The sequence below is a fragment of the Rhyacophila brunnea genome, unplaced genomic scaffold, assembly GCF_057557595.1.
Source record: "Rhyacophila brunnea isolate RB1 unplaced genomic scaffold, BYU_Rbru_1.0 scaffold_22, whole genome shotgun sequence".
In the NCBI taxonomy this organism is placed as follows: Eukaryota; Metazoa; Arthropoda; class Insecta; order Trichoptera; family Rhyacophilidae; genus Rhyacophila; species Rhyacophila brunnea.
Window position 1 is genome coordinate 35,977,069 of NW_028232882.1, and position 19,926 is coordinate 35,996,994.

The 19,926-nt window shown below is 36.0% G+C and overlaps 1 protein-coding gene across 1 annotated transcript in view; it reads right to left on the reverse strand.

Annotated features, from left to right (window-relative positions):
• The window catches only part of Rac1 (ras-related protein Rac1), an 84,077-nt gene that overhangs the window by 6,476 nt on the left and 57,675 nt on the right, over positions 1–19,926 (reverse strand). Inside the window, exons 2-3 of the mRNA XM_085949787.1 lie at positions 8,092–8,163; positions 276–456 (exon numbers count right to left, since the gene is read on the reverse strand). Coding sequence (XP_085805913.1) covers positions 276–456; positions 8,092–8,163 — 253 coding nt within the window. The remainder of the gene's footprint in view (positions 1–275; positions 457–8,091; positions 8,164–19,926) is intronic.

Sequence of the window (19,926 nt, forward strand, 5' to 3'; positions counted from 1 at the left end):
GTTAATAATAAGCCACTTTTATTGTTTTCCTTTAGTTGTTTACATTTTTATGGTAGAGAGGGTTCAGAAGAAATTTATGAGACCTCTTTATTTATGTGGCTTTATCTGTTTTTCTTTAAGCTACAGTTTGTTTAGCTACATACTGTAGTCTAAAATATAAGAAACGTTTTTATATTACGGTTACATATTTTTTACAACTTATGTCTTATCAATGAGAACTATATTGTTATTATTGCCAGTGTTGATATGCATACAGATTATTAAAGCATGTTCACCTTGGCTCTGACGTTTTCGAAGGAGGCGGGGTTGACCAGCGAGAAGCAGATGAGGAAGACGTCTGTCTGTGGGTAGGAGAGCGGCCTCAGCCTGTCGTAATCCTCTTGACCGGCTGTATCCCATAGTCCCAAGTTTATGGGTTTTCCATCCACCATGACATTTGCAGAATAATTGTCGAAGCTGCAAACATAAAAAAATCATTAACATGTGCTATGAAATTGAGTAAAAATTTTACGAAAATTGACTAGTTTTGAATATACACGTCCTATTCATGAATGTTTTGTAAAAACTGTAAAACCAATTATCCAGGATTAAAGTTCTTTTTGACACCGATAAAATGTTTGAAATCGTAAATGTGAAATCGATTACGCATTCAATTAAAGATCAAAAAAGTGGAAAAAAAATTGGCAAAGCGGTAATTTCGTAATAATGTCGATTTCTCGAGAAATCAAAAAACCAATCGCGATTTCCGGAGAAAACAAGTATTCTTTTGTTTTCGAATCTTTCGAATTTTCGAATCTCGAGAAATGAAAAAAGTCGAGAAACCACCACCCCTAACTGTTTTTACAACCTGTCACCGCATGGTGCTACTGTAAACTGATTTACCCATACCTACATGTATGTATGTATTTATATTTAGGGCTTTATGTTGCGCAGTAAAAGGGTAATCCACAGAGTTAAAGTGTACATAATATTTTAGATATAATGGTTGTAAGCATGGGCCCCACATCCTGAAGCGGGCCCCCAGGCTATGATGTTTGCCAAGCCCCCCTACCTATCGCTAAGGGTAAGGGACGTGCTGCAGTAGCGTTTTCCAAATGGTGTACGCGGTAAAATTAAGGTGTATTTTTAGCGATTTTTTGTATTTTTAATATGTAGGTAGGTACATCCATTTGAATTACCTATGTCGAGTATAGGCACACAGTTAAAAATTGTATCATACCTAGAACTATATATTTTGATAATATTATTGAAGTAAAATAGCCCCGCAGGCGACTTTTTTTAACCGTTAGAGCAAATTTGTGATCTGTGTTTATCTCACTTATCTGGTCGACTCACCACGTCGGGCCCTTCCTGAGCCCGGGCCCCAGGGCTAGAGCCCTGTCAGCACCCCCCTTGGTAGGGGCCATGGTTAAAAGCCATTGAAAAATAATATGCTTTTGGTTTTTGATTGATTTGAAATGATTTTTGCAAAATGCTGGATTCGCACCAGTACCCACGGTTTCAAAGACGGGCACTACTTCTCCGTGGGTCACACTGTCGACGTGCAGAGGGTGACAAATCGAAAGAGATGACGGTGGGGATAATCAAATGTCACCAAGAGGGTTTCTTTGATGCCGTACGCAGAACCGGGGAAAGAGTTACGTCGTGTCTAGTGTCAATTAAAAAAGTCGAGCGGAGAGAAGAAGGAAGAACCCTCCGCGAAATAAAAGAAGAAACAATGGCGGCGCCAAAAGCGATGACGTCACGCGACGGAAGAAAAGAAGAATGTCGAGTGGGAGAGTCGACGCCGGAACAATGCCGGCTTTCCCGCGCTTCGTTTACAATTTACGCAGTGCCGCAGGCTCACAAGCCGCAAGCCTCGGCGCCTTTGCCTTTGACGAGGACAGAGGCGTTCGGTTAAATGTAAATTGTACGTAAAATATTTCACCGTGGCACAGTTCACCGTGATCTTTCTTATCGGAAAGAGATGACAGTACTCTATAATACGGTCTCCAATTTTATTAGATTCAATATGAACATTAATTCAATTTTCATAGCCGATTTTGGCAAAATTCATGAATTCAAGAATGAAAACCTAACCTAACCTGACAAATAATCCAGTATATCGGCTATTTTCAAAATTTGTTTGATGTTGACTTCCTGTAAAGTGTAAACCGACAAGAACCGTGTTTTATTTAGACATGAATTTGATGTCAGTATTATACGACCTAAAGAATATATTTCTATTTCTATTAAGAATATAATTCTATATATATTTATACATATATTTCCGATACAAAATTTCACGGAGTAGTGTGAGAACTGCATACGTACAAGTTTCCGGACACGGGAGTGTTTATAGCATTAGGTATCGCCAGATTACACTATCACCAGAATGTACACATCGGGGATTATTGCGAAAAGTTGGTAAATTCGACATTTTAGGTATTTTGAGTTAATGATCAAATAATATCTTTCTACGACTTTCTCAAGGTAGTCATATTATCGATAAAAGTTTGTATCTGTTGATTTTTCAATAATATGTAGTCAGGAAAAGGGTTGTAAGTCGACACTTAACAATATATTTAGGTTCAATTGTTGAACGTATAACGAATATGTATACAGCCAATAGTTTGTAAAACGTCAATGACATTGAGCTACTTTACGAGCTGCTTGTTGGCGAATTTACAACCTGCCTGTAAAGTCGCCCAGTGTCATCATCGAACAAGTTAACAAGCAGATTGTAAACAATCTATCGAGAAAAGTTGAAAGCCGGTCAACTTTACACGCTACACGCCGGCGTGTGGGCCTACTGCGTCTGCGCAGTAGAGCGTAGTAGCGGCCTCCCGGTAAAAAAACGAACTACGTTCTGTCAAAATAGTCGCTAGCTTGTTGGCTTCTCAGCGAATGGAAATTTTTGTGTGTCATCATCACAATCGCAGTAGGTAGCTGAATCGCCCGCTTTTAAATTCGCCAACAAACAGCTTGTAAAGTAACTCAATGTCATTGACGCTTAAGACCAATTCGTAAATTCGTAGGTATGACAAAAATATAGCATTCTATTTCAAAAATTGTTATGCCAAAAGTTTGTAACTATACTTGTGTTTTTATGTAATAAATGCTATTTTTCAATGCATTTTGACATGGTTGGTGTAACTTTTACTGAACTAACTGAAACAAATACACTGACAACGAGACACCAACAATAATAAGACTTTCGATGATATTCTTCCTTGATTCCAATAGGAAAGCAGAGAAAACTATAAAAATGTGTACAATTTGTGTTGTAGTATGTGTAAAGTATGACCGTTTCTTAATAAATTCTGTGTATAAATCTTACATAATGTGGGTTGTTTAAGGGGGGACATGCTCGTCGAAGGTCAAAATTGAGTTTTTATTGTATTGTCAAACCATGATCCTGGACACTCCTTAAACGTTATAGATAATCTATTTACATAATTTTGAAGCCTTATTATCCTTTATAGTTATTTTAAACATTTGCTGACTGCATAAAGTATTTTTGTTACATAAAATAGTATTCTTTTAAACCTCTCGCTCTAATGTTTTAGAATATAGTCATATTTCGGTACATAACTGTGCAGTGGTGTTAAAAGATTTTTTACATTTATTAATTTTTAAACGCATTTATAAAACCATTAGTATAATTTATTACGAGATAATTTTTGTAAAATATTCACGATAAAAAATTATATTGATAATCTCTGTGATCCCAAATTACCCTACTTTAATTATAGTTTGTCAATTTATGGCTACGGCCGTATGTTGTAGCTTAACCACTGGGGAATGACAAAAGAAATGGCGTATTTCAAAAAAACACTACCTTATTCTTATGCCAATAATTATTATAAAGCAATCATTATTCATAAGATGTTTATCACACTTGAATGGTCAAAGACATATCTTATAATAAATATCTTTAGAATCATCTTCAAATGTGTTAATCTTGCCGATTTTTTGAATAGTAAAATGCCAAATTCTTGTCAAATTTGGGATCACAGAGATTATCATTATAATTTTTTATCGTGAATATTTTACAAAAATTATCTCGTAATAAATTATACTAATGGTTTTATAAATGCGTTTAAAAATTAATAAATGTAAAAAATCTTAACACCACTGCACAGTTATATACCGAAATATGACTATATTCTAAAACATTAGAGCGAGAGGTTTAAAAGAATACTATTTTATGTAACAAAAATACTTTATGCAGTCATCAAATGTTTAAAATAACTATAAAGGATAATAAGGCTTCAAAATTATATAAATAGATTATCTACAACGTTTAAGGAGTGTCCAGGATCATGGTTTGAAAATACGATAAAAACTCAATTTTGACATACGACGAGCACGTGGGCCGTTAACGTAATGAAATAAAAGAACATGCTGGCAATCTATTAAAAAAACCGAAATTCAATTAGGTTTGGGCTACTTCTAATTTTATAGAAGATGTAAAACTTTAAAATGGCTATAACTCCATAACATGCTTTTGAGACTTACAAAGTTTTGGCAGTAACATGACGATTATTATTATAGTTAAATTGACTTCTCAATTAAAGATGTGGTTTTAAATTCTACATATACAATATTACCAAATTACCAAATTATTCATTACGACTATCCTAGGAAAAAATATTATTGTTCATTTATGTTTATCGGCATTTGAAGGAGCTACAAAAAATACATACAAAGTATTCATGTAGAGCAGTTTTATCTCGTACGTCACATGCACTCATTTAATCATTAGCCACTCAATTATTATGTAAACGTGAAAGAAATACTTGAATACAAAGCTTCTAAAAACATTTTCCATTAATGTTTGTTTGTTTCAAGACAACAGATTTTTTTCTACGATATCCCCTCGTTTAAAATATTGTCAAGTTAACACCATCCATGCATGATATTATGAATATGTTTTTTGTTTACGTTACACTGTCAAAATGCGGTCCTTACGCGGGAGCTACTGCGAAAAGTTTGACGCCTGCCCGGGGCATGGACATCTTGGAGTGAGAGGAAGTTCACCGGCGCAAATTTCCGGTTCGTGAATAATCAGGCTCACGGAAAAAAGATAAAACTTTCACTTTCCTCCAGTTGAGTCCGCAATTCCCAACTGGTCCGCGAGAATTCGCATAAAGTTTTTCGTAATATAGTAAAAAGTTCACGTTCTATTCTTAATCAATGAAGTAGGTACCTATGTTGAAAATTAAACTTGATTAGAGATAACGCGTCAAAGTGTCAACCTTACGAGAGGTTGATGGAATAAAAATGTATTGATGGAATGAGATGTCAGTAATGATCGTCACTTACTGTGCACTGTTCGCTTTGTTTCTGTCAAATCGTTACAGTAAAGTATATTGTATTGATTTATATTAGATAAATAGAAAATGAATACTTTTATGCAATTTTGATGAATTACCATATTACTGATTACTACTGCACCATTACTAATGCAAGTCACACAACTTTTGAGAGTAGATTCCGTGAAGATTTCGCTTGTGACGCTAAAATTCTTTTGTTTTATGAGAACGTGTATGTATTCGCTGCCGAAATAATAAAATTACAATTTGATTCTGTTAATGAGCGGCACTATGCTAAAGTACTTTAAGTACGTCACTGTTTATTGATATCACGTCGATTTTGTAACTCTCTGCATCTTAATAATACTATGTATCGCTCAAATAGGGGTTCCTAACAAAAAAAAACGGTTGAAAATCACTGTTTTAAGAATATCACATAAATTGATAATAACTCTCCTGGGAAATTCTGAGCAACTAACAAAAGACGATTGACGTTTTTAAAATGCGATATTGGTGATTACTGTTGAGACGGAATACCAAATCAATGCGTAGAAACTGCAGGAGGTGAATGCAATCTATCTGGCTGCGAGAAGATAACTGGACTGACTCCAGGGTGTTTGATTTTCCACTTGGCAATCGGTCATAGAAGTTCAGCCGCCGAACTCTGTCAGGTTAGCATAATCCTAATAGAATCCCACGTGTAATGCTTTTACTATGGGTGTCTACATATATATGTCCAACCTTTCGGCCCATCAGCTATTTTAACTTATGAGAACATCTACAGCGCAATACGGCGCGAGAGGAGTTCTCTTCCCAGCTAGGCTCGTATGAGGAAAATGTAGGTACATACTATAACTTACACAAGGAATCATTTGCACGCTTCTCATTTATTATACCTCGGTATCTGCCTATAGGGTAAGGAGTGCGGGGAAAGCATGTTTATGCCTTCCACGTAGCGTAGTTCTTTGGGAATTTGACCGAGCGAGCTGTTTGCCAGGGTCCGTCCACACACGGGCCCGATTGGCTACGCCGACTTGATATCAACCAAGGCCAACTTTGAGGCATTTCAAAAATTTACTGCCTCATATGGAGGACGGAATAACTCCTGACTCATCTGTTTCGGCAGAGTTTCAGTACACGGGTAAAGAGGACACTTCATGTCATTAAAGATAAATGACGGCAGAGCAAGTCAAGATTCTTTTTATTTTATAAAACTCTTTCTTTAAGCACTAAGGTGCATGGTTGCTACATCAGTCCCGTGCAGCATCGCTTCGGGACAAGGAAGTGTGGCACTAAAATCTTTTCATTCTGACACGTTTATAGCGTCATGGAAGGCGGCCGTGCACAAACCGCGGCTGCATATACATGGCGGGTGGAGATGGGGAAACTCAAATCATTGTTCATTCGGCGCCAACTGCGATCCGTCAAGACTGTCAATTTAGCCACTGTACCATCTACATAATAATATTATTATGCATTATGAAAATCGAAAATAATCATCAGTTGCAAGTGGTCGCGGGAACACACAAACGTCTGGCGGAGTGCCAATATTTCGACGTTGAATGCCGATAGTCGCTTTATTATAACCTAAACCGCTGACAACTTTATTACGAATTTGTTATTTTATTAATTCTCATCGCGAAAGAAGTATTTTCACAAAGTCACGCGTGTCTCCATACTAATTTATTATTGATATAGATATAAACACAAAGAAAATAGGTAAATGAGCCCTCAACAAACACACCTTAATTATCTAATAAGAGACTAAAAATTTAAATAAAACATAAACAAACTTTTACTATGTACATTTCGATCAGCTGTTTGCTATTTACACGCCATTTTGGATAATCCAATTGCGCTGTTTATTATGTTATGATATGAATTATGATAGGTACAATCAATTTACGAAAACAATTAAAGTTGTTATGTCATGTTCTTTTTTCAAACATTTTCATATTTGACATAACATAATTGTGTAAGCACAATAATTATTGTAAAGTAAGTCATGTAACAGATAACAGTAGCGTAGCACTCGTACTAAAATTAAATAATTAGGCATGCACTTTTTTAATTTATCTTCTTATTTTATATCTACACGCTGTGCCAATGTTTAAAACAGTCATTATATCAAAATGGAATACTTATTAATTTTAATTTAGATAGGTACGAGAACTATCGAACTTTGATTATTAAATTAATAGATGTTGACAATGCCATAAAAAACAAAAGAAAAAATGTGTTATATATACGAAATCTGTACAGTGTGACTGACTACCAATTAAAAATATAATGTATTGTAATTGCATTAGCGCCTATGTAACAAATTTGAAGACCGTAAGTACAGTGAGAATTTTATATGAAGTATTTACGTCACAGCGCTGCATGCGCTGATACTGTTACGTTACGTTATTTTTGCGTGTTGATACTACTACGCCACGTGCTCTTTGCATGTTCACTTGTCATAGCGGTACTCTATCTCTGGCACTATTGAGAGGAATTAAAAGCTTTCTTTTATAAAGTGTATTTTAAAGAATTATGGACGCAAGCAATGATTTAGCGGGGAAAGTCAATGCGGGGGTGCGGGTTTTAGTTCCAGAAACGACCGTGATGACGTAGAAGACATATAAAAGTTGCACTGTAACTACACTGGTGAAGGGCGAAAAATTCGTTTGAAGATTTTCACACACACTAAACCCAAGTGAAATTAATATAAGCTAAAATACATTACATTATAAGAGAATTACATATGTATCAGTTAATATATAAAAATACATTATTTTGTATTGGTACTTACACTGTGGGTATATATTCTCCTGGGAAGGCATTGGTTGTGTAGCTAATGAGCAGGCAAGTTTTACCGACCGCACTGGAAAGAAAGAGAAAAAAAATAATATTAATAAAACATAATTAAAGCACAATTCTTATCGTAACCGATATGTACAGTATATATCAATATTATATATTGGGGAAAAAACCAGGTATTATAAATTTATTGGATTAGAAGTATGGGGCATGCAAGGCAAATAGGATTTTTTGTCATTCCTCTCCACATGTCAGTACGTATACCTATAATATCAGATGATTATTATAAACGCAATGTATTCTAAGACAAGAAAAATATAGTAATTTTATTTTTTTGTTAGAAATTCTGCTTCATGCCCATGCATTTTCTTCTATTTGGGTTGTGTGCTGGTATGTTGTTGATCACTGTCGAATGTCGGTTTTTCGGAAGTTTCAAATTTTTCAGAAGAGTAAGTGGAATAGAAAATCGTCAACAACAAGATGGCATTTTTTGGACGAAAAAAGATATCTGCAAGGGCTATTCTGACAAATCACTTAACTCCAAAATCAATTAGAAATATCTTATTCCGACGGTTAATTATTATCTCGTTATCTCGAGATATGATCTTTCAGGGGTGATTGTCTTACAATGTTTGAGGCTTTCAGGGTTGTTTTTTTATCGTAGTAGATTTTTGGGTTGTGATTGTCTTAGATGCGGCGTCACCGCATCGCGCGTGAAGTCAGAGTTGCATTTAATAATACATTTACATGTAATACTAAATTAGATATATATGTTTATAGATTTTTAGCACTGCGACAGACGATGATGACTGTAGTGAAACAGTAGTGTAGTTGAGTGAAACAAACACACATACTTTTAGAAAATCACATAAAAATATATTGTGACCTCACCCACTGGCAATCGAACCCGGAGCTCCCGAGTGAAAGCCTTACCTACTGGACTAAGACTATACGCCAGCAAGTTGTCAAATGTCATTGATTACGCGAAATACTATAAACAAATTGCAAACGCTATATACCTATAATACAATAATAATAACCGAGATATAGTATACACACAAAGCCAGTTTTTTAGAATAAACTTGCAAATCGACACATGTGCACATCTAATCTAAATTCTCTTATTGCATCCTGTTAAAAATGTCATTGACGAAATAGCAACGTACGCCGTATGAATTTCTACTGTGTTCAAATAGCGCCGCAGGAGTTGGCGAGCGCTTAAATTGGATCACGAATGCTTCGTCAGTCATAAAATATATCCCAGTCACGGAATGTCGAATTACCAAAGTCACTTCGCGACACACAATAATTAAAAGATGACCTCGCAATAAGTGAGTAGTCAGATCTTTCCGCAAAAAGGTTTTAATGATTACCTCCGACCTAGAACAAAAATAACTAATGAGTAGGTAGTACTAACTAAATTACAGTTTGAGAGGTTAACATTCCTCTAATCCAGCGTTACTCAATCTTCTTATGCATGTGAATAAATTACGAAACATCGTTTGTTGATCCTATTGCATCGGCTTGTGGTGACACTTTTAAAATGGATAAGCTGCCAACAGACAATCTTAGATTTTTAAAAAAGCATTGCCTGTGTAAAAAAGATTCAAATTATTACTTACAATAGCTACAGTAACATTCTACATATTGCAAGCATTGCAGAAAATAATCTTAGACCGAGAGAGACTTTTTCGTTTGACATGTAAATACTCCTACTGAGCCATCAACCTAAGAGCCTTTCTTGCCTAAAAATTGAAAATTAATAACAACTACATAGCAACGGGCAACTAAGCATTGGAGCAGTTCTAGATAGGTACTTTCTATGAATCGAATCTAATCAGTAATCATCATCATCAGCCTGAATCTATCCACTGCTGGATGAAGGCCTCTTCAAGCTGCTTCCACTTCTCTCGGTCCTGTGCATTGCGTTGCCACGTACTTCCGCAGAACTTCATCATTTCACCGATCCAGCGGCCTCTAGGTCTACCTTGCGGACGTTTTGTACTTCTTGGATACCACTGGATGACTAGATTTGTCTAACGATTGGCTCTTCTTCGAGCTATGTGTCCAGGCCATCTCCATTTAAGGCTTTTAATAAACTCTATTACATGGCAAACCCTTGTCTGCTTCCTGCTGCTAGTAATCAGTAATAACCTTGATTTAAATGCCATAGCATAACGTCCACGATGGCCGAGCGGTAACGTGTCAGCTTATAATTTCGACGGTAACGACGGGTCTGGCAAATTCAAATGTTGTTGTTTTTTTAACAGGTGTTTCAAGTTTAAACCCAGAATATCAAAAGCGGAAATAGCTATCGGCTTAATCAAACTCAAACTGTAGTATTGTTCAAATTAATTAATTCACTAGATACCTATGTACCTACTTGCTTTAAATTGAGGTCAATTAAGTAAATAAGTAAGGTAGATAAGTAAATAAGTAAGGTAGATCATTTGACAAAGTACCCACTAAAATTTGTAATAAATATTGTATTTTCAATAACTTTTAGACATAATAGTATTTGGTTTGTAGGTACATGCCGCCAGCAGAGTAAATTTTGAATTGCTGAACGCAAAAAAGCCAAATCCCAAACTTGATAACACAGCCTCTTCGGGGTGTTTCTGACAGCAGAAGTTGTGAAGTGGCGCAAAATACGAACGCCATTGTTGGCGAGAGGAGAATGGAGCAATACCAGCACCACAGCCTCCTCATTGTAGGCCCAGAGTGCGCCACTTGACCCAAATTGTTCCCTCCGACCGAATCTTTATTTAATTATGCGGGCATTTTGGTTTACGAGAACGTCCGCACCGTTTTATTGCGGAAAATGGTGCGCTAGGCATTGATACGTGTGCCACGCAAGATTATAGTGAATGCCGACGCGGGTTTTACTTCAATGTTTATTTTGAGGGGTCGCAAACAAGGCAAAATGAAATTGCAACGCGAAGAGGTGATAAATTTATCGCAGTGGCATTTTAAGTGAGATTCAGAATTTATCATAAATACCTACGTCGTGACTAAAGAGAAAATAAAACTCAGACATATATATATAAAAAAGAAATACCTTTAAAACAATAAAAACTCTCTTCGGAAATATAGACATCGTTGAGCGCGATAAACTGGTACAATATACGGACTGGAGGGCGACACACTTAAAAGGGACCATCGAAAGATTGGAGGCTTCCAAAACGTTACTATATCATTGAAGAACTAGAATACCTGTAAATCTAAATCCGACTATATCATAAATGAAGAAGTAATAAGAGAAAATTACCAAAAGTAGTCAACACCAAGTACCGACCTCCGGAGAACCTGCTTACCTCAGACATCTTTTCAGCAACGAAGGTAATTTCCGAACGTAATTAATGTAAGAAAAAGGCAGATGAGCAAAGGGCATTCCTCTTGCTTGGAAATGTTAAAGCTATACTTCAGTTGAGGCATGGTCTAAAAAGATCGTGGCTATTTAATTAATTAAATATAATTTGTCATAAAAATCCAACATGCGTCCATTTAATGTTATGTTTATTGTTATATTACTATTAATAGTATATTCATTGACATGTTTTTTTTTTAAGTAATTACTATTAATAGTATATTCATTGACATGTTTTTTTTAAGTACATACGTAATGTTTTTTAGTCATCTTTACACGATTTAAGAATATTTTCATCCGACGCCATGACAAAACAAATCGACGTGCGGACACCTCGACTATCGATCTCCGATTGGCGACTAGTGAGAAATTTCGTCGCACCTACTGTTTCGCTGAAGTACGCTCTTAACAGTTGGCTCAGCAGTTAAGCTGTTGTAATTGTAATTTCACAAAATCATAATAATATAAATTATATTAAATTCCACTGACTAGCTTATTAGCAGATAGCTATTTCGGGTGTCAGACCATTATCGAGACAACTTCCTCTTCACCAAGACCTCACAGAAAGAGACGAGATCTTCCCCATATCTAATAATTAAAATAAGTATTTTAGAAACCATATTAACTTAATTAAAAACAGATTTTTGTATTATATGGTTTGTTAGCAGAGACACGTCGTTAATCATTGTAGTCTTGATTATGGTGCGAAAACCGAAATAGCTATGGACTAATAAACCTGTAGAATTAAATATTATTTATATTATCATTTTGTAAAATTTAATCGTTTACTTTATTCATTCTCGGTCTGGAAGCGGGAGATGATTATTGGCATCCTCCAATATTCATGTGGTAATTGTGAAATATTCATCGAGGATCGATGTTTACCACAAGTTCTTGACGTTCTTGTCCATGGGTTAGTAACAAGGGATTTAGTAACAAGGGATTTGGAGAAGACATTTTGTAAATAATCCATTGAGAAATGTTTTATGATTACAACGATAGTAAAATAAATATTGGTCTCAACAAGTCTAAAATAATGATATAAGTTCCGAAGTTGAAATCGGATATAATTACGTAATTCAATTTTGGCGCCAGCGCTGGCCGGAAGCCAACATTTGGAACGCTTAATTCGAATGAAATTTACTTTTACGCGGGAAAATATATTTTTCCGGGCGCCAATAAATATTACTACGAAAGGGTACGGGCATAACTTATAGTGCTTTTTGCTTGCAGTTGCAGTGGTGCCCGTAAATTATTCTGTGAACTTTAATTGACCCTTCCTTCGCGGTGGAAGACTGAACGCTGACCTGGCGGGTCACAAGTGATTTTGACCAATCAAAAATAAATCTCACAGGGACTATCCATAGCCGTCGACATATTTTTCAATTTAATTTTGATCCCATTACATTGCAGCTCGAATTTTACTGAAAGAGAATCGTTTGAAGATCATTGAACTTTAACAAAATCGTTTCTCGTTGTTTTTATTTAATTTTTGCCAACAATAATAAATTCGTTTCCTAGACAACGGAACAATTCTTCGTACATATAATAATAAATTCGCTGACTAGGTAACGGAACAATTCTAAACTATATAATAGGTATTATACTGTATAATCGTCACGATTGATATGATAATGCATACTGTGGCGTAAAGGCAGTGCATTCGGCTGATAACCTAACAATCGTGGTTCGAATCCAATCGAGTACGATTTTTTTCGTGTGAAAAAATAAATTATGTGTTACATGTCACACGCCAAAAATACTAATCTGATTTTCCAAACGCGCCTAAAGAAGTATAACTTCAAAAATATTATGAGCTGATCAACTAGTGGAAAAAAAACAATTAAAAGAAAATATGGACGGATTGCCCTGGATTTTAAAATAATGAACATTTGAGTGAAAATGAATCATTTGAAACATGCTAAGTTAATGTACTAAAAACTATTAATCTTAAGAAAAATATTTTATTTATGAGAACAAAACATTGTGGACAATCTAAATTCAAGATGTTCATAAAATGAGATTTAAAATAAAATTTCGAAAACAAAATACATAGCATGTCTGTCTTTGGGGAGCGCATTACTAGTCTTACACCCCTCGCTAATGTTATTTGTAAGACTATAATATATATATTATATAATAATTATAATCACTTGTGCCCGTAATCAATTCATTGACCTGACAGAAAAATTAATTTCACCTCTTTCCAATGTTCTATATTTAAAATTGTCATCATTTTTATGGGTTTATATACCTCGGATTTAAATACCTCCTCGCATATAATACTGGCCTGACACTTAATCATATTTCGTGACGAATCTTGGTCTCACTTTCCTTGTCTGTAATTTTAATCAACCGCGGCTAAAGGGTATCGCTGCGTGTTCTTGAAAATTAATGAACGTGCCCGTCTAACTCAGCAATATGGTTGATGGTTGATACGAACGATGAAAGCCAACTGACTGCTTGTATCAATAATTAGTTTTGTACGAAATATCTTTCAAAATCAATACGGTAGCAGCTGACGTAAAAAAATCCATCAGGTATAATAACAATAATTATGATGACTAATGGTATTTTATCAAAGGCAAACGGTGGAATCAATTAATGATATCGATATTTCCTCAAATGGGCAAACCTTCATAAGCGAAAACAACATAAAATCTATTTAATTTCAGTAACGATGGCATGATTTTAATTATTCCACTATCAGTAGGTACCGGGTGGAGGTAGGCTGTTAAGATTCGAGATATATAATAGTGCACACAAATTTTGTGAGTCATATTTATTGACATTGAACTAATAATAAAATGTGCAGACGGTGCTGGTTAGTTTTTAAAATCCAACCTAACCTAACCAAACAATAATAGTTTAGGTAGGTATGCTATGGGCGAACCGACAAAAATAGTGCACACTTTTTCAGTCATACTTATTTGTTTTCGTTGAATTTAAAATACTAATATTACATTAAGCCCTGCTCACGCCAAACCGTAATTGATAAATTTTAGATATTTTATAGAAAAATGATTACTTTTTGAACTATTATCTACTATGGCTTGGATTAGGCAGGGTTTAATTGCATTAAAAAAATTATGAACACTATCTACACACTGTAGTCTTGGTTCAATGAAATCAAATACGTTTGACTGAAAAAGTTGAATATACACTATTTATGTCGGATCTTAACAGCCTACCTCCACCCTTCGCCATCGGTAGGTACCCAATATGTGACATTCTCACACTCGCATTAGGAAGTGCAAGTAGGTAGATACGTTAAAATTTGTAGTTATTAGTACCTTGATTCAAACCACAAATGCCGGTAGTAAATATTAACGAAATTTGAGAAGTCCTCAGTTGCATGACTATTAGTTAATTTCGTCGTCATTGAGAAGGGTGCAGGTGGTTAAATTGGTAAAGCACATTCTCCTGAATCCGATGGATGTAGGTTGGTGTCCTGTACGAGACCGTATTTATTTCAAGATTTTTTTGTAATATTAACGTATATTTTTGAGGTTTTTCCAAATTACATATGTTCAAGAAACCCTCATTTTTATTGTTTGATCCATAAAAATGAGTGCGTACTTACACATGTAAGTTTTCTATATGGCTTAACCTTAAACAACTGTACACGCTTCACGCAAAGGGATTTAATATAGAACTAGGACAACGCAACTTTTATAAACAGACTGACACGTCGTCACGTCGATATTTTATATACATATCTACACCCTGGCCCTCTGTTTGCGACAATGTCCCCATAATTTTGACGTTGGTACGTCTTTATATCCCAGTAGTAAACCTTCCGTTCCACGTTGAATGTTTATTTCGTTTTAGGCATTATAAACGGCAGCCGGCTGCTGACGTCTTGCTGTGGCTACTTACTTAATTACTCTTATTTGAGATTTGACGTGATTGTTCATCGTAACTAAATAGCGCCAATTGATTGTATAAAACCATATTTTAAGATTGCAATACTAATACGTTTTGTGTGTTGATTTTTGTATGTTTTGTATGCCTCAGTAACCTCAGCTTCATTTTTAACGCTTTCGCTGCTGAAGAGATAATGAGATTTTAATTGCCCCCTTTAAAATGCACGTTAATTACATCGATCGGCCGCCTGGTCATTACGCGCCGTGTGCGTCTTCCGCGTCCAAAGTATATAAGATTTTTCTTCGTCATCTTTGCCCTACCATAGTCATCGTAGTCTGCCCGTGCCCACTGACACACCAAATAGAAAGGAGCTGGTAGGATGCGAGGAATCTTGATAGGTACATTTAATTGGATTAGCGTTAAGTAAGTGTTTATGGGTTCAGGTCAAGCCTGCCATTGAAGGATCACTCGCGTAGTGGTATTGCCAGTGCCGGATGGTGAAGAACGGGCGAAACATCATTCAGAACAAATCTCATCGGTTAAAAGAGCGCGTATTCTTTCGTATGACACGTTGTACAATACAATATTATATTAAATCCAATTTTTACTACAGACCCCTTAACACACGCAAACGCGTTTTAATCAGCTTGGTGAATGGCAAACAGTGTCTCAGGGAAGCTATACGAGATGCAGGTCTAAACGAAATGATCAGCAGTTTCGATTTTTCCGCACTCACACAAAGAAGACAGGTTTAATTCCCAGTTATCATGCTACCACCCCATGATGGCCTACCGCTCGGTTTATATCGGGTCTGGTAAATTGACACGTCTGTCAAAGTGTGTTTGGGGTGAGTATGGGCCAAATAGATTCAGCAAGACGTGGCTAACATCCATATCTTGTAAAAACATAAATCTGTTAATAATAACTTCACTCCTGTGGAGACCCACATGATCCTCTTAGGATCGAATTATGGTGATACAATGTAAATTGTAATGTAGGTATCATGCCATTAGCAATAGAACATAATTATGATATATTGAATATATAATAAATAGCGCGATTTGAATTATTTTGATTACCTATGCGCATTGGCATATATAAATTATTTTCACAGCGTTTGAATTCCGTTCCCACAGCCCAAACGCGGACTAAGCAGTTATGTGTGAAATTAATGTTTTGGGTACCTATTGTAAAGAAAAGAGATGTACTAAAATCCGCTGTATCAACGAACTTATTAAGTTCTGCGGACGTATATGGCAACGAAGAACTGGGGACCGAAAAGAGTGGAAGGATGAGGTCTTCATTTGCCAGTGGCTGACGATGATGATGATGTACTACAAAACAAATTTATATAGAAGTATCATAAGAACTATTTTTATAATAAAATTTCAATTTTAGTACTTAAATCTACTTAAGAATGGTGAGAACTTTTCATTAAACGTTAGTTTAACATACATACCTACTAGGAAAAATAAGACGCCCAGCAGGTTCAAACCAGCGTCTACTGGATTCGTGCTGTGTTCTGCCAACTAATCTACGCGCGTCCCATTTAATTGCGACAAAACTAACTAGTAGTGACCTCTGAAGCGCTTCACAAATTGTGTTAATTTTTACAGTGGACTTTTGTATTTCAAATCAAAGTATTAATTGCCTTAATTACTAAGCAATGTCTGGATATCTCCAAATTTTAGTTATTTATAACGTACTTGCACTTGAAAAAATAGATTATTAAACGTTTATTTGATCATCTGGACGTCGCACTGATTTATACAACAATATATGAAGGCCCGGTGATAAAACCGGTCCTGTTCATCAGCTTTATCGTTTAGTTATCACCGCCACATATGATAAGGTCAACGAGAGCAATGGCCCGTTAAGTGATAAGAAAAAATACATGTAGTGCATTGTGGTGCGGGTCAATCAATATAGAAGGTAACTAGGTAGTTAGTTGAATACTATTTGACTAGTAAAAACATTCCGAATAATGTATAATTAATAAAGAATGCTGCATTCTTAAATTTTGTGTATTATTAATTGAATAAAATATAGTTTAATTACAATTTATTAACAAGTGCGTATAATATACGTCAAAAGCACGTATTGTTATGTAGTTAGTAGCTACCTACTACAATTTAAATTTTATTTTTATTTACGATGCAGTAATATTAACAACATGTTCTGGGCACTCAATGGAGGGCAATCAGATGCTACAGCATTCCCTTATTGGTCTATGCCCATGCGCTATGCGAGTGCGCATAGTGCCTGAAGATGCCGAAAGGAGAAACCCAGGTCGCAAAAAACGACTCAAATGGAATAGTAAAAAACTTAAATCCATTAGAATTTAAATTCAAATTCCATCAAGTACCTTCGGTCGATAGTATTAATATTGATGATGTATTAAGAACAGTGCAGAACCCGGGTCGCAAAAAACTACTCAAATGGAATAAATAGTACAAAACTTAAATCGATTAGAATTTAAATTCAAATTCTATCAAGTACCTTCGGTCGATATTATTAATATTGATTGTATTAAGAACAGTGCCTAGACTTATAAAAAGAGTATTATATCATTTAATAAGCTCCGCTAACAATATAATCATAAAATAATTGTGTTTGGATATACCCAATGAAATACGGAAATACCTATGTATTGTCAATGCATTCTTATCACTTGTGGGTTTATTTTATGTAGGTACTACTTGTAGTGCAACTGTTTCCCATTCGTTCCCACCAATGTATCTACTTCTCTACACTGTGTGTAGGAACTAACTCTCATTTACTTACATATTATCCTATACAGTCGACAATCCGACTAGAAACAAGACACGGGATTAGTCCCGGTTCTATTGCTAAGTAAATTTGAAAACAATAATTTGATTAATAAACTCGTCACAATGTGTTACGTGATCGATATCTTTTGAGAGAGTATAGTTCCAAATAAGGCAGCGTATTTTATAGGATATAATAGCGGCTACCGAAATGATCATCCGGAGAACTTTATATAAATGGGACCGAGGATAAAAAATCTTCCCAAAATCGGGTAATAGACAAGACACACATAGTTAAACAAAAATCAATGTTGTGATTTTAGGTAATTTTTCACTACGGTGTTTCTTTTATCATTGTCAAACTGCTGAAGTACAGTATTTTTGATGGAGTGCATTAAAATATTATAAAATCATTATGCGAATCAAGTAATATTGCATTTTCATTGAATCGATTTTCACCTTTGAGAGCGTTGGCCGGAACAACGTTGTTACGAACTTATGAAACTATGTCAACCATAATGACCCTCGTAGTCCAATAATGCGTAAGGCACTGAATTACCATACCGGTGGTTCCAGGTTCGATTCTAGATGTTCCAATATAGTCCACAAAACATAATTGTAATTTTCTAAAAACTGTGTGTTTCTGTGAATGTTACACTGCTAATATATCATCATCAGCCGGGGTCAATCCACTGCTGGATGAAGGCCTCCCCAAGCTTTCTCCAACTCTCTCGGTCCTGTGTCGTTCGCTGCCACGTATTTCCGCCGAACTTTACCAGTTCGTCAATCCAGCGGCTTTTAGGGCGACCCTGTGGCTGTTTCGTACCCCTTGGGTACCATTGGATGACGGCATTTGTCCAGCGGCCGTCCTTTCGGCGAGCAATGTACCCCGCCCATCTCCATTTCAGCTGTTTGGCAACGTCTATTACATCGCGTACTCTTGTCTGCTTCTTAACCCATTCGATTCTCTTACGGTCCTTTCGCGTGATGCCCAACATGCACCTCTCCATGCCTCGCTGTGTGACTCTTAGCCATTGGACATCTCTCGTGTTGAGGGTCCACGTCTCGCAGCCATACGTGAGCACGGGTAGCACACATTGGTTGAACACCTTACGCTTAAGACATAATGGTAGGTCACTCTTGAAGATACTATTCAGACCTCCGAAAGCACTCCATCCCAGCTTTGTTCTTTGAGCAATTTCATCGTGCATGCTTCCATCTATGGACACCTGCTGTCCGAGATAGACGTAGCTGTTGACTTGCTCGAGTTATATAATATATAGACTTCTGTAATAATTGACCCTCGACTAGGGACATCATATCGGTCAAAAAGTTACGGTAACTATTATTTGACGTCCCTACCCTCAATGGTAGATATTTATTTAATGGCCCTCTTAAGATTGAGATAAATACGTATGGCTAGATAGTATTATAGCCCGTTTACACGTGCATGGATTTACTGTTGACAGTTCGTATTATTCATTCAAAATTCATGTATAAACACGTATTATCGTGCAACTTGCAAGATTGCATGCATGGTTAAAAAAAAGTTCGGAAGCTTCTGAATTTTCACGCATTAAATTGGTATCTACTTGCATGGTGGATGCGCATACGCAGTAGAACGATAGAGACAAACCTGCCGGAAGAAATACGAACTACGCGGCACAGAATATTTTTACATTTACCGATTATCTACCAACTTGTCCGAACCTGTCTGAATCTGTCAAATATCACCATAGAATGACAACAGTCAGCACTTTTACGTGTACAGTTATTATCGCGATAGACTATTGGTGCAAGTAAATCCATGCACGTGTACAGGCGC